This window comes from Vulpes vulpes, chromosome 14 (assembly GCF_048418805.1).
Source record: "Vulpes vulpes isolate BD-2025 chromosome 14, VulVul3, whole genome shotgun sequence".
In the NCBI taxonomy this organism is placed as follows: Eukaryota; Metazoa; Chordata; class Mammalia; order Carnivora; family Canidae; genus Vulpes; species Vulpes vulpes.
This window is the reverse complement of record NC_132793.1, coordinates 29,436,768-29,451,947: the sequence shown is the minus strand read 5'-3', so window position 1 is coordinate 29,451,947 and position 15,180 is coordinate 29,436,768. Positions and strand designations below refer to the sequence as shown.

The following is a 15,180-nucleotide window of genomic DNA, read 5'->3' as shown; positions in this document are numbered from 1 at the left end:
AGGCCAGAGGCTTTCAGCCCTTGGCCGTGGTCTGTGCTATGAAATTTCCCCTCAAGTCATTACTCTGGTGTGTGCCCTCTGTATTCCACATCACATTCTGCTTTCTAGGGCCTGACAGACCTAATGTGCAGGCTGGGTAAGGTTCTGTATTTGACGACAGACTCAAACACAATACTCCCACCCACTGGCACTGCAAAGCCCAGACAAATCTCATGGAGCAGGGGCAGTCCTGGGGACACAGCCATCACTTACGTCAATGAAGGATGCATTCACGTAGTCCGTGTTCTCCTCACCCCTCTTAACTGGAATGATCACTCTGTTGAATTCATCTGCAGGAAGGACAGAAGCTGTGGCTCCCCAACATCATCTGTCCTCTCTAAATCTTTCCTTTCTCGTAGGCCCTGGGTAGGTATAATCCCAGCTGCAATAACATGCCTGTTCCCAGCCCGAGAGAGAGAAACCTCTTGGCGTTCATGCTTTTCTCATTTCCAGAAGCCACTAAAGAACTAAGAGCAAAAAAAAGGCAGTGCCCTAATTCTGGTCTCCAAGTCGATAATGAATTAGTAACCTCAGAAGTGGAAGGAGGGAATACTAAGGCTTTGGAGAGGGGGGAGGGCTCTTACATGGAATGATCTGTAAAACCCGGTTCTTCTTCATGTTGGCTGGAAGGTTTCCAGTCCGCATCTTGTCATTCTGGATTTTGATTGATGTTAACTTCTGAATTGGGAAGGAGAGGGGAAACATTACTGATCCCTGTAACTTGGCAAGATTATGCCTGTCAGACATGGATCTTCAGGCTACTCTGATTGCATACTGTTCCTCACTGGGGCCCTGACCTCCACTTCCACATGTTCTTGCTGGAACACTGTTTCTTCTGTCATAAGCTCAATGAACAAGCCAAGAGTGTTTGGGAAACACTGCCTTGGGATCCCTGGGTGGCGCAGCGGTTTGGCGCCTGCCTTTGGCCCAGGGCGCGATCCTGGAGACCTGGGATCGAATCCCACGTCAGGCTCCCGGTGCATGGAGCCTGCTCCCTCCGCCTGTGTCTCTGCCTCTCTCTCTCTCTCTGTGACTATCATAAATAAATAAAAAATTAAAAAAAAAAAAAAAGAAAAGAAACACTGCCTTGTGGGCTCCTGTGGACCCTTCTGGGATTCCCCGGGACTGGAATTATATGATCCTGGAGCAAGGATCCTAGCTTCATAGGAAGGAGTGTGTCTGCCTTTCTTCTCTCCCTGCTGTTCCACCCCAGAGGCTAGCTTGGACTCTTCAGAAAATTTTATTTTCAAATGCATATGCTCCCTTCTCCTGATTCTGAGGCTCCTTTCTGATCCTTGCTAAAGTGTAGTCCATAAACCAGCAATAGTCTTGTTATGTTAGTAATGCAGAATCTCAGGCCCTAAGTGTTTCCCCTTGCCAAATCAGAACCTGCATCTTAACAAGATTCTGTGGTTATTCCTGTGCATGTTATAGTTTGAGAAGAACTGCTTTAAGGGATTTGGTCTTTCCCACTGCTGCCCAGAATCTCTTTGGAGAACACTTTATTGACAGAGGTGTGACATGTTCCTTAGGTGTGCTGAGAACCACTGTCTAATGGCAACAGCAGAGGTCAGCAACCACGGGCCAAATCTGGCTTGCTGCCTTTAAACAGACTTTTATGGAAACACAGCCATGCTCAATTGGTTTATGAGCATCTATGGCTGCTCTTTAAAATTTTTAAGCAGTTGCAAAAAAAATAAATAAATAAAAAATAAAATTTTTAAGCAGTTGCAACAGAGACCAAACAGCCTGCAATCCTAAAATATATACTGTCTGGTCCTTACAGAAAAAGTTTAGGTTGCTGTAGATTATAATCACCTGTGTGTGTATGTGCGTGTGTGGGGGGGGGGGGGGGGGGAGTGTGCAGGGTGGGTTGGGTGCCTCAGAATCACCCAAGCAATTCTAACATGCAGGATGGGTTGAAAATGACGAGGTTATGAGTAAAGGGCCAGAAACTCACCTCTTAAACCATGCACAAGGGGATTCCCCATTTGTTGCTAAATCTCTGAGAGCCAAGCATCCCATATTCCCCAAAGCACGTGGATTCTTCAGTCTGGAAGAGGGAGTTCAGCTCCAACTCACCTTAAACTCTTCCTCTAATCCATTGTTGCTGGTCCCTGGGATTTTGTTGTAAATTTTCTGCAGGTGTGTTTCTAAAGAGGTCACCTCTAGTTCTGTATCTCCATAGAGATAATGCTCCAGAAGGGCTTGGTATATGAAGACATACTGCATCTGAAATGCCACGATGCCCGAGTTCCCAGTTACACATTACATGGTCTCTGTGGTGCCAGATTCCCCCTTACCCTCAATTCACTCCAGTTCACTTCTCCTTTGCCCTTAGCAAGTATAAAATTATTCACCCTTGTTGTGCCAGTTTAGTGAGGCAGGACTGTAATGCATGAGTCCTCTGGGGGTGCTTAACTTGGGAGGGAGGGTCCTATTCTGGCAGCCTCCTAGGGCAGAAGCCTGGAGATAAGGACAAATCCAATTCCTGCTCATTCTGACAGTATAGTCTGAAGGGGTTGTCTAAATCTGGTGACACACAAAACCTGTGCCAGCCTCTGGTGCTGCGCCCTTTGTACCCCATGCCTCAACCACAGAGCTGATCCTACTGCTGCTCTTGGATATGGTTGAGCTGAGTCACACCTTCGTGGGCACTGGTTTTCTCAGCTGCCTGCACGTGTGCTTCTCTCAGGACCTGTTTCGTGTCCTTAAAGTCTAGTGCAAATGACACCTGCCTCCCAACTCCAGTAGGCGTAACCTCCCCTGTGCTCTATGTCTCTTTAACACAATTCTTAAGAGTCCTTCATCACACTGCATGACGATCATTTACAGTAACCCAGGAGGCTGAGTAATCCATACGGCTATGATGTTTTGATCTTGGAATGTCCCCACCCTCACCTTACCCACAAATCACTCACATCTGTTTGCACCATCTGGCAGCGCTGTGCCCGGATCCGGCTCACAAAGCCATACACGTCCACTTTCCGCTCTGTATGCATCATGTCCAGCATGGCATCAATGACAACAAAGGTACCTGTACGCCCTACACCCGCACTGTAGCCAGAGAGCAGGGGTGTTACTGGGATGGCCAGCATGCCTTGTGAGAGCATACAGGGAGGGGGCAGCAGAAGCCAGGGCTTTTTCTTCAGGCCACCAAATTCTAATTCTGAATGGGGAATAGCTGGAACACTCATAGAGCCAACAGCCCCACCATACCGTGGACTCCGTATCTTTAGTTATCAGGACCAGGACCATGCACTTAGAAAGTTGTGAAGGCTCCAAGCACATAAAGCAGCACTCACTCTAGCTTTCTGGCTTCATAGCAGTGGTTTCCCCACCCCCAATCTCGGAGGACTGCCCTTCCCTCTTTCCTCAAATGCTCTATACCCAGCACCAAAACTTAGTCTCTTTGGCTGCGGCCCTGGGACCCTAACAGCTTAGCTGCTCTTTGTTAGTATCCTGTCCTCAGCCAGGGCCCTTGTGCTTTCCCTTGCTCTGACCATAGGAACAGAGTATGGTGTAAGCGGGGAGCCAAGGGTCAGCCACACTGACCTGCAGTGGACTACGATGGCCCCTGCAAACTGAGGGTTACAGGCTTTCACCTTCTTGAGGAACTTGAGCATGCCGATAGGGGTGAAAGGCACCCCAAAGTCTGGCCAGCTGGTAAAGTGGAACTGAGTGATGAGGCGCTGTGGCTTCCTGTTGGTCACGTCGCCCACCTGTGGAGTGAGGAGATCCTGTGTGTTGGCCCTGATAACCTGGGGTAGGGCAGTGCCAGGGGAGGGAAGGGGAGGCTTTGGGGCTGGGGCCGGGGCCAGCTGTGGTAGTCAGTGACAATGGAGAAGTGAGAGTGTATCCAAGGAAGTGTTAACCATGGAGAGAGGACTTCTTCCCAGGAACTCCATGGGGTAACACAGGGCTGTTACAATTATTCTCAGCTGACAGAGGTGAAATGTGAAGTTCAGAGAAGTTAAGTGACCCTGTCAAGGCCTCAGAACTAATTTATGGCAAGGTCAGAACTAAAATACAGGTCTCCTGACTCTTGGTAAGCCCTCTTTTCACAGCACCACACAGCCCCTCACCTGAAGGCAACCTTTGCTCAAGCCTCCAGAGTCACTCTAGAGGACCAAGAGCAGGAGCCACCACATCCTTAATGTCAGGAGCCTTTGAGGTAAGAAGAGGTAAGCCAAGTACCCAGAAGATTATACCACTTCCTGATGCACTTGGTTTATACCTATGATGACCAAATTCTATCTCAATAAAACTTTTTTCTCTTAGTCGTGAAAATGCTCCTTCTTAAACTTTGATAAAGTTCCCTGGGAGTTCAGATCTCTGGTTTCAGAGTCTAAACATACCTCACACTCAGTGAGACTCCCGACCACCCTAAATAAGAGTGGGGGATGACCCAGTCTATTCCACCCTCTTAGTGTCAGCAGATCCTAAACAAGAGCAGAGAAATGAGGTAGGAGACAGTACCTGCTGAATGCAGAACTTCCGCACTGTGTAGTCCACCAGGACGGTCACATCCTCTACTGACACACGGATATTCCCATAGGTCCAGCAGCCTTGGTCTGGCCAGTACTGGGCACACTTACACTGGAAAGGAACAGACATGCATCCCCTGATCACCTCAGACCTCCCGCCCTCAGCGTATGTGAAGGACCTGAAGGAAAGGACCACAAAAGCCCAGACAGAAGTCTCTAGAAAGCCCCCAGAGAAGGCCTCTTCTCTCACTTTGGTCAGCTGCGGACTTATTTAACTGTTCTTTTTTCAAGTTTCTCAGCTTCCATATTGGTAGCAGTATGTCTTGACTTTTACATAGCCCCAGCCCTATACTTCTCATTCTTTCCCACCTGTTTCCTCAGTTTAGGGCAAACTGGGAGTTACTTTACCTACGTAAGTGCTCTTCTACAATATCCCCAGTAATGATCTAGGGACAGGACTGTCTGAACTCCTGGAACCAGCAACCTGCTATGAGTGGGTTACCAGGGTGGAGTGATGCCTTCTCTGATGCCTGGGCCTTAAATAGCTTCCAAGAATCAGAGGTCAGGTCGGAGGAAACGAACCTATAGCCTAGCCCTAGTGCTGTCCCTCCGAAGCACTGTAGTGCTGCTGATTAACATATCCAATACCCCAGGGTGGGGATCAAGGTAACTTAAAGGCCAGTCTGGGAAAAGACTGTCATGAATGAGAGTTCCTCTCTGGGGCTTGATCCAGGGCTCAGGACTCATTCTGGCTGTGACACAGTGATAGGGCTGGCCAGGCATGGACTTGGCAGCCCCAGCCACAAAAAGAAAAGGACTAGTCAGAAAGCTGCTTGCACAAGGATCAGGCAAGGGCCTCAGATTCCATTGTACTCCACAGGGTCTCAGTTTATATAGCTCCCACTGCTAGCTCAGAGGAGGTAGAGGAAACCAGGAGAATGAGGGATTGGAGAGGCCAGGGGGAAAAAAGAAGATCCTCTGTGGCTTTTCCTTGCAAAATGGCCCAAGTCTTTCTCCCAGGTTGTTTTGAAACCAGGGTGAGTTGTCTGACTCACAGACACGGGAAATGTGCCCTAGGCACAACTCTGAGGTTCATCTGAGATTTCCAGGCCCTAGGAAAGTCTGGTAAGCACACTGGCTTGGGTTCTGCCTGGATGAACGAATGACTGGCACAGGAGCCACAAAGGATGGACAGCCCAGGCTCAAACACAGGAGTTCCTCTGCTGGTCATGCCTACCTACCTAATTTCTTCACTCACCTCCTTTCTCTCCTTCAGATTGGTCACCATGACAATGGTGGCTGTGTTCTGTTCCCAGATCATCCTCCAGAAATCATTCACTGTTTCTTCTTTTGGTCCTAAAGTAGCCAATAGCAAAGATGAGGAGAACACACACCAAGGGGAAGAAATCTGCTGGGAAATTGGGAACATTCATTCCTGACTTTTGGAAGCCTGTGCCCACATGTTCAGTTAAATATCCAATCCATCTATCCATCTACCCACCTACAATGAACATTTCCCATCCACCCTGTGTCAGGCACTTCACTAGTTAGTGAAGGGGGGTGGAGATTGTCAAAATGTAAAGAGAACACAGATAAGTCTCCCAAGGATTTTATAGATGAGAATTGGAAACCGTAACTGCTCACTAAATACCCATGCTATTGGCTACACAGTGAGCTAAGTGCTTTATATCTCATTTATTCCTTATCATACTCTAAGGTGAGTGTTGTTAGCTATAGAGATGTTAGATGACTTGCTCAGGCTAGAGTTTAAAATTTATCCTAACCAGCCTTTTCCAAAAAAGACCCTGAAAGATTTTAAACTAAAATGAGGGAGCAAATAAAGAAATGGGATCTAACATAGGATAGAGGCTAATGGAAAGCCCTGGGTATTGGTGAAGGAAAGGCTCAGGGATGATAACTCTCACGGAGGCTAGAGGGCAACCAATCCAGAATGGAACTGAAGGAAGAAGGTTCTAGAAGGATCCCAAGATAAAAAAAATTAAACTTACAGAAATTAAACCTCATATATCTGAAGGTACTGAGAGGAAATATATACTTCTAGTGGAGAGTTTGGGAGGAAAAATTCAGTGCTAGGTATGTAAAAAACTATGTAAATAAGAAAAAAAGGCAATTGTTAGCTCTTGGAAAAGAAGAAAGCCAAAAACTGTACAAAACATCATACTACATACTTCAGTGGTAAATATTAGTACAATAACAATAATATAAATAACATATATTACCTGAACCCTGAATTGTGATTTAACTCTATTGGGGGAATGCGGAAAAGGGACACATGTATGCATGTCTGCCTGAGTGTGAGAAAGTCTGTAAGATGATTAAATAAATTATCATCTAGTTCTTGCTTTGGCAACACATATACTAAATAAATTCTCATCTATCATAAGAAGTCATCAACAGATAAAAATGGTTGAATTAGAGTAAAAAGGTGAAGAGGAAAGTGGGAGAACTTTCTTTTTATATGCCTTGTAATATCTTTCTGACTTTCTTAAACTTTGTATTCTCTTTGATAAAAAAAATAGTAATAAGAAAAACAAATAATGACAGAGTGGGCACATGCCAACAATATGTACAGAGACAGAATGTTCCACTGCCTGGCAAGGTTAGGAAAAATCTCTTGGAGGTGGTGACATTTGAGCCATGTATTAGGGTAAATGAAGTGGATCAGAATTTAGAAAGGGGATATAGGGAGAAGAAATGCTCCATGCAGAGGTGCAGGGGACTGCAGCAAGAAAGAGCATGAGATGTCTAGGGACTGTAAGGAATTCAATGAGGTTATTGTTTAGGGTACATGGAGTGGTAGGTGATGGAGCTGGAAAGACAGGTAAGGTACCAGAATCCAAAGGGTGAAATCAGGCTAAGAAAGGCTTGATTATGCATAATGTAAAACCACTGTAAGATTTTCATGAGTCCTAACAAGAGTTTTGCATTAGGAAAGGCCATTCTGGTGGAAGAAATGCAAGGAATAAGGCTGGGACCTAGAGGATCCATCAGTAGGTTACTACAACAAACTGGAAGAAAAATGGGGAATAAGGCATGTGTCAAAGAGATTTTGGAGAAAGAAATAAGCGGACCACAAATATTCAGGGCAAGGAACAGGTAGGAGATCTGCATGATCCCAAATCTGGTGTGGTTGATTAGGTGGACTGCCTTCCAGTCATGGAGACAGCCAGAGAATAGAGGAGAAAAAGCAATTTGGGGGCTGAAGAAGAGGCATATTTTAGTGAGTTTTTTTTAATACAAAGATTTTATTTTTAAGTAACCTCTACACCCAACCTGGGGCTCAAATCCACAACCCTGAGATCAAGAGTCTCATACTCTACTAATAAGCCTGCCAGGCGCGCCTAAGGCATATTTTAGTTTTTGATGCTGAAGTATCTGTGGAGGTATCCAGGTGATGGGGTAGAAAATTAGTTTGAAAAAGTGGCTCAAAAAGTTTAAGAGTCAAAAAAAAAAAAAAAAAAGTTTAAGAGTCAGCAGTCACTCAGAGGTGGATATTAGATGAGGTCTCTCAAAGAGAATACAGAGGGGGAGAAGAAAAGAAGAGGTCAAACAGAGAATGTGGAGATCTTCAGCACTGTTCAAGTTTAGATAGAAAAAGCCTGAGAGGAAGACTAAGGAAGAGCAGATGGAGAAGCAGAACTGAGAAATGGTGCCATGAAAGACAAGAACGGAGTTTCAAGGAAGTAGTCATCCACAGATTTGGGGAGAAACTATATTTAAGAAGGCAGAAAGAAGAATAAGAGCCAGAGAAGGAATATTTAGAAAAGTGAGAAAAACTGAGAACTGAATGTCAGGAAGTAACAGGAAAATTTCAAGGAGTGTGAAGTATTATGGAGAGGTTCAAAAGGATGGGAGTCTGGGAAAACGTCCATCAGAAAATTATAGGTGACCTTAATTTAACAAATATTTTAGCATCAACAAGGCCCCATGGCAAATACAGAGAGGAAGAGATTGTACATGACTGTTGGTGCTAAAAGGAACACTAAGTAGGTTGGCAGCTGAGCTGGGTTTCAGAGGGTAGATCTGACTTGACAGATGGCTACAGAGGGTAAGAGAAAGCAGGGCCTGGTTAGGCAGTGGCTAGGCTCCAGTGGGAGACTGCAAGGGCAAGAAGGATCTAAGGTTTTTCTCAGCCACCTTATTTTACCTAACTCTGTTTAATCTCTGCAATGGTACTTGTCCAATAGAACTTTCTGCAATAATGAAAATGTTTCATATGTGCGCTAATCTGATAGTCTCTAGTCACATGTAGCTATTAAACCTTAAAATGTGGGATCCCTGGGTGGCGCAGCGGTTTGGCGCCTGCCTTTGGCCCAGGGTGCGATCCTGGAGACCCGGGATCGAATCCCACGTCAGGCTCCCCATGCATGGAGCCTGTTTCTCCCTCTGCCTGTGTCTCTGCCTCTCTCTCTCTCTCTCTCTGTGTGACTATCATAAATAAATAAAAAAAAATTTTTTAAACCTTAAAATGTGACTAATATGATTGAAAAAATGAATTTTAAATTTTACTTAATTAAAACTTTAATTTGAAATAGCCACTTGTGGCTAGTGGCTATTGTACTGAACAGCTAGCTAGCTACTTACCAGAACTTCTGTTAATTTTGGTAAATACTGTCCTCTACCAACTAAGGACCCCAAAAAGGCATGAAACATTTCCTGTTTTATTCCTCTACATATCCCTATCACCTAGGCTAGTGCCTGGCACATAACAGATGATCAATAAACATTTGCTAAATGGCTAAGTAAATGGGCTTTAATGGACTATAATAATATTAATTACTTTGTAGTGTGGTAAACACCATGACATTTTTGCTAGGATCCCAAAGGTAGAGGACACTTGTTAAAACGTGGGTCTATGGAAATGTGTATAGAGTATGTATAACACAATGGCACTGGGTCCCTGCTATGAGGGGGGACCCATCATCTGGCTGGCTCATCTTAGAGATGAGCCAGCCAGAACCTTGGGAGGTAGCCAACCCTCTCTGGAGACTGAATCCAAATTCAAACTTTGAGAAGCCTGGCTTGAACCTAAGGTTCCCATTTGGCTCCAAGACAGAGGACCTTATTAGACTCTGTTATGTGTGTATGTGTAGACTTCTCTAGTCTTTTCTATGCACCTACACAAAAGGACTTAACAGGAACCCTAGATACTAAGTCATTAAGATGAAGGCCCTTAGTTATAAATGTGCAAGGCAGATTGTATTTCTTTCAGTGATAGTAATTACAGAAAAGTTACTGCATTCTGAGTCATCTATTTAGCATTTGGAAGAAAAAAAAAATCCAAACCCACTAATGAACTCATGGTTAAGCCCAAAAGTAAAAAAATTATCATTACTTTACCTTGTGCAGCAATGAATTTGTTCTTTTCTTGGTAGCCCTGAGGGCAGGGTGGGGGAGAAGTGAGGGAGAAAAAGAAAGTGAGAACTAAAAATGGATAGGAATGAAATTCTTCAGACTCCCAACCAGTTAACAAAGGCTTCCTTGTGAAATGGTCCAGGCAATTAAAAAGATTTCCATTCTAGAAATTTCCAAAGGATTAGCTTTGACTACTAGGAATCAAAGATTTCAAAGATCACATGGTTGAGGTAGCTTTCTCAAAGTGAATTATTAATTAACACGGTCTAAAAACATCCAAATATCTAGTGAAATGCAGGGGCACCTGCACTGCAATGTTCATAGCATCAATTCCACAATAGCCAAACTGTGGAAGGAGCCAAGATGTCCTTCAACAGATAAATGGATAAAAAAGATAAGGGTAGCCCGGGTGGCTCAGCGGTTTAACGCTGCCTTCAGCCCAAGGCATGATCCTGGAGACCTGGGATCAAGTCCTGCATCGGACTCCCTGCATGGAGTCTGCTTCTCACTCTGCCTCTCTCTGTGTGTCTCTCATGAACAAATAAATAAAATCTTAAAAAAAAAAAAAAAGGTGTATATATACACACAATAGAATATTACTCAGCCATCAGAAAGGATCGATACCCACCATTTATGTCGATGTGGATGGAACTGGAGAGTATTATGTTAAATGAAATAAGTCAATTGGAGAAAGACAATTATTATATGGTTTCATTCACATGTGGAATATAAGAAATAGTGTGGAGGACCATAAGGGGAGGAGGAAGGGAAGAGAGGAATGCTGAATGGGAAGAAATCAGAGAGGGAGGCAAACCATGAGAGACTCTTAACTCTAGGAGACAAACTGAGGGTTATTGGAGGGGAGATGGGTGAGAGGATGGGGTAACTGGGTGATAGGCATTAAGGAGGGCACATGATGTGATGACCATTGTGTGTCATACTCAACTGATGAATTACTGAAAACTACATCTGAAACTAATGATGTACTATATGTTGGCTAATTGGATTAAAAAAAAAAAAAAAAAGAACATCCAGAGGCCTAGGCTAGACCCTGTTTCTGATGCTTTCTCAACAGGTGACAATCTAGGTCTTAGTGTTAATGGCTAAGAGCCCTCCAAGGCAGAAGCTGTATGTGGTGGTTGGATCCAGGAATGAAGCTGGGCCCACATTAGGAAGGAAAAGGGGGTTCTTTTCTTCTCTTTTCAGGGGTTCTTTCCTTCATAATGCTTTACTCAGGTGCAAAAACCTTTGGAAAAGAGCCTGTGGGTATGTGGAACAGTTCCCAGTGTCAGACAACAGGGTTCTTCATTACAGTAGTGGGAGACAAGAAGCAAAAGGGCCTGGGAATGTCATTTGATAAGGAGCGTCAGAGAAACTAACAACTGGCAGATCTTTCTTTTTCAGTCTTTATTGTTTTAGTTATTTATCTTTTCAACCTCACTGTTTAAATGTAGTTTAGTGTTCACTTGAGAAGTCCTAGGTAAGTGAAAAGAAAAATCATCTGATTTAAGGATTATAAATCACCCTCTGCTGCTTGAAGACAGCTATAAGATTGTCAATGAGGGAGGAGGCAGCTTCATGTGACCATGTCACATCAAGATGATGATGCAAAATACAAGTCTGCAAGGCAGTGGCAGAATAAAGGAAGGACTTGAGTCTGAGAAGCCACACCCTATTCTAGTTCAAACAAGAGCGGGACAGAGTTGTTTCCTGGCACAGAAGGAGAAAGCTTTAGGCCCTGAGCTGGGCAAAAAGTCAGTAACAAGAAGCTTGTTAAAATTTTTACTGAGAGGGGGAATTTAAGTTTCCACAAATGTTTTTAATCATTAGAAGATGGAAACTGAGAAAAGCTTAATTTTTTGTAACTAGTCATTAAAACTGAGCAGTTCTTGGGATGTGGTAAGCCATGTCATATCCCTGCTCCATGAGAAGGCACTGCTAATTTCTCACAGGAGCATGTGGGCCATGAACAGTTTAAAAGCACTGTTGGAGGGCCCAGCCCCAAAGTGCTTTCTGTGCCAACTAAGAGTGTGCCATACCCTATGAATGCATGCTGACATTGTGATATGGCAGCATTGCTTAATCAGTATCATTTAACTAGAATGAGACCAATCTACTGCTTTTCCTTGTGTTATGATCAAGGGAAAGATGACATGTGGCTCCCTGGTTCCTAAGATGTCTTTGGATTCTGAAATCCTAGGTCAGCTCTAGGTGATAGCTACCTTCCTATCCATTAAAAATAAAAACATTTTTAGAAGTGTTTTAGAGACCCTACTCTTAGACCTAAATTTAGAGGGAGTGAAGACACTGGTCCCTCTTAAGACTCCAGTTTGGAACCCCACTTGCCAACTTTGCCACTGTTTCATCACCTCCTGTGACCAATGTCAGGTTTGCTTTTGGACCTTTGTGTTCTCCAAACTATAGGTCTCACTCTCCTTTGCCTTTTGCTACCACTCCATGGTGCTGGGTACCACTTTTCTTCAAGATTCCCATCTTGAGGGGAAAAGGGCTTGTAAGGGGTTGCCAAGGGTAGAAACGGATCGATAGTAAAAGGACAATAAGGTTCTAATTGGGGTGAACAAAAAGTAAGAGGCAGGGTGCCTGGGTGACTCGGTTAAGCATCTGACTTTGACTCAGGTCATGATCTAGGGGTCCTGGGATTGAGCCCCCGAGTCAGGCTCCCTGCTCAGTGAGGGGTCTGCTTGTCCTTCTCCCTGCTTATGCTCTAACTCTCTCTCTCAAATAAATAAATAAAACCTTAAAAAAAAAAAAAAGGCCATAGCTAGGCGGTACAAGTTTCTTTGAGGTGATAAAAATGTTCTAAAAGCTGTTTTGTGACTAGCTTATTTCACTTAGCAAGTCTTCAAAGTTGTAACATATGTGTCAGAATTTCCTCTTTTTGGAGACTGAATAATATTCCATTATATGTATATACAACATTTTACTTACCTATTCATCCACTGAGGGACATTTGTGTTGCTTCTACCTTTTGTTGGCTATTGGGACTAATGCTGCTGTGAACATGGTGTACAAATTCTATTGATATTCTCTTTACATATTCTTCTTCAGTAGTCAGGCTTGCTCTTGCTAGCTTCTGATCTTTTTCAAATTTCCTTTACTGGATCCTCACACAGCCTTATAAAACATACTCAAGTCTCTTGCACCATTTCTGTAAATATTCTCTAAATCACCACTAAAAAAATCTCCTCCTAATTTCAGCTCTTTACTCAGGCTTGGTTCATAACCAGACTTACCTGGTGTCAGATATTCTCATCCTGTTCTCTCTTGCTTTTACTAAAGATGGCAAGACCTGCTTCTGTTCTTAGTTATCTGAGAAAGCTCAATGAAGGATTCACTGACTCTTACAGAAAAGTACACATTTAGATTTGCACGAGAAATCTCTGAGAATGACGAGAGAGTAAACATAAGAATACATATGAAACTATCTGATCTTTAAAAAAGATTTTTTTAGGGATGCCTGGGTGGCTCAGCGGCTGAGCATCTGTCTTTGGCTCAGGGCATGATCCCGGGATCGGGGATCGAGTCCTGCATCGGGCTCCCCTTGGGGAGCCTGTTTCTCCCACTGCCTGTTTCTGCTTCTCTCTCTGTATGTCTCTGATGAATATATAAATCTTAAAAAAAATAATAAATAAAAATTAAAAAAAATTTTTTTTTAGTCTTGGGGTGCCTAGGTGGCTCAGTTGGTTGAGCCTCTGTCTTCAGCTGAGGTCATGATTTCGGAGTCCCAGAATCAACCCCCGCATTACATTACTGAGCCCCCACTGCTCAGTGGAGAACCTGCTTCTCCCTCTCTCTCTGCCTTCTGCTCCTCTGCTTGTGCTCTCTCTCTCTCTCTCCAATAAATTAATTTAAAAAAATATTTTTTTCAGTCTCTTTAAAAAGATTAGACTCCCCAGGGAAAACCTGAAATGAGAAATATTTTAATGTGCAGCTGGAAAGGAGCCAGTAGATGGTAGCCAATGGTCATTCAAAGTAATAATGAGAAGAGATCAAGTTCCTTACATTGATGAATGAAGCATTGATGTAATCAGAATCTGGAACGCCTTCAACTGGTGTCAGATGGACTCTAGAGTGATCATCTGGAAAAAAAACATTAATGTTTCAGTTAATGATACAACCAGACCAGTTTGGACATCTGTGCCTCTGTGCCCAGACACACATGTATTAAGATGTCACTGTAGCGCTCTTTGTGACAGCAATAATTTGGACATGTCTCAGCCATCATTCAGGGACTAGTTAAATAAATTATGATATATCCGCAACATGAAACAGTAGGAGCTGAGAAAATGGAAAGTGAATATTTCTGTTTCTTGACAGATGAACTGCCAATATACACTGCTAAAAGGAACACGTTAGAGCAATGTAATCAGGATACTAATTACATTCTAAAAATATATGTAATATGCATATATTCATTCATGAATAAGACATAAATATCTGTAAAAACCTAGTATAGTGGTCTCTAATATATTATGTACCCAAAAATACACCAGAAAATTTTTTAAAGGATAAATTTTTTTTGAAAAGGCAATTACAAAAACAAAAACTTCAAGCATTTTGAACTGGATTACACATATCCCACTGGATTACACATATCCCATTTTGGAGACCACTGGTTTAGACAAATGTCTATTATTAGGTTATGAATCAACTGATTAGCAATGACTAACTCTGGGAAGGGGTTACAAAGACAACTCTATATTAGGGTTTCTTTTCCCTAAGTACCACAAAAAAACATAACAATCATGCATGTCCTATCTGGTCCTAGTAAAACTACTCCTCTTGACCTAGATAGAAATTTTAGGCCTGCCACAAAAACCTGGCCAAGCTCCGTGATTGAACTTTATGAGCACCCGGGTTACTATGGGTGATCATACAGGCTCTTCTAGTCCAAAAGCTTGACCCTACTCTCATTACCAACCTTTCTATGATCAGCCACAAAATTCTTTCCACCCTCAAAAAATCTGGCTAGAGATGCAGTTTCAGATCATATGCCAGGAAACTCTATAAACACTCACAAGGCAAGATGTTTACATATCGGTTTTTTTCCTTGTTTTCCTCCTTGGAAGCAGCTTCACAGGTGGCTTGGATAGGACAAGCAGGGAGAGCCTGAAAGGTTAAGAGAAATTAGAGTAAGTTACTAACAGGGATAAACACCAAACATACAAAATGCTCCACCATCCCTTGATCTAACAGCAAGTTCTACCCTTACTTGGGGGGAAAAAAATGGGCCCAGGTGAACACCTGAGCCTAACAC

At 43.3% G+C, this 15,180-nt stretch overlaps 1 protein-coding gene across 2 annotated transcripts in view; it reads right to left on the bottom strand.

Annotated features, from left to right (window-relative positions):
- The window catches only part of PTPRA (protein tyrosine phosphatase receptor type A), a 168,713-nt gene that overhangs the window by 17,619 nt on the left and 135,914 nt on the right, over positions 1-15,180 (bottom strand). For both annotated transcript variants that reach the window (XM_026012390.2, XM_026012389.2), the window contains 10 exons: positions 14,942-15,032; positions 13,926-14,002; positions 9,888-9,924; positions 5,785-5,882; positions 4,519-4,638; positions 3,595-3,761; positions 2,961-3,096; positions 2,122-2,271; positions 624-717; positions 253-329 (listed from right to left, as the gene is read on the bottom strand). In XM_026012390.2, coding sequence (XP_025868175.1) covers positions 253-329; positions 624-717; positions 2,122-2,271; positions 2,961-3,096; positions 3,595-3,761; positions 4,519-4,638; positions 5,785-5,882; positions 9,888-9,924; positions 13,926-14,002; positions 14,942-15,032 — 1,047 coding nt within the window. The remainder of the gene's footprint in view (positions 1-252; positions 330-623; positions 718-2,121; positions 2,272-2,960; positions 3,097-3,594; positions 3,762-4,518; positions 4,639-5,784; positions 5,883-9,887; positions 9,925-13,925; positions 14,003-14,941; positions 15,033-15,180) is intronic.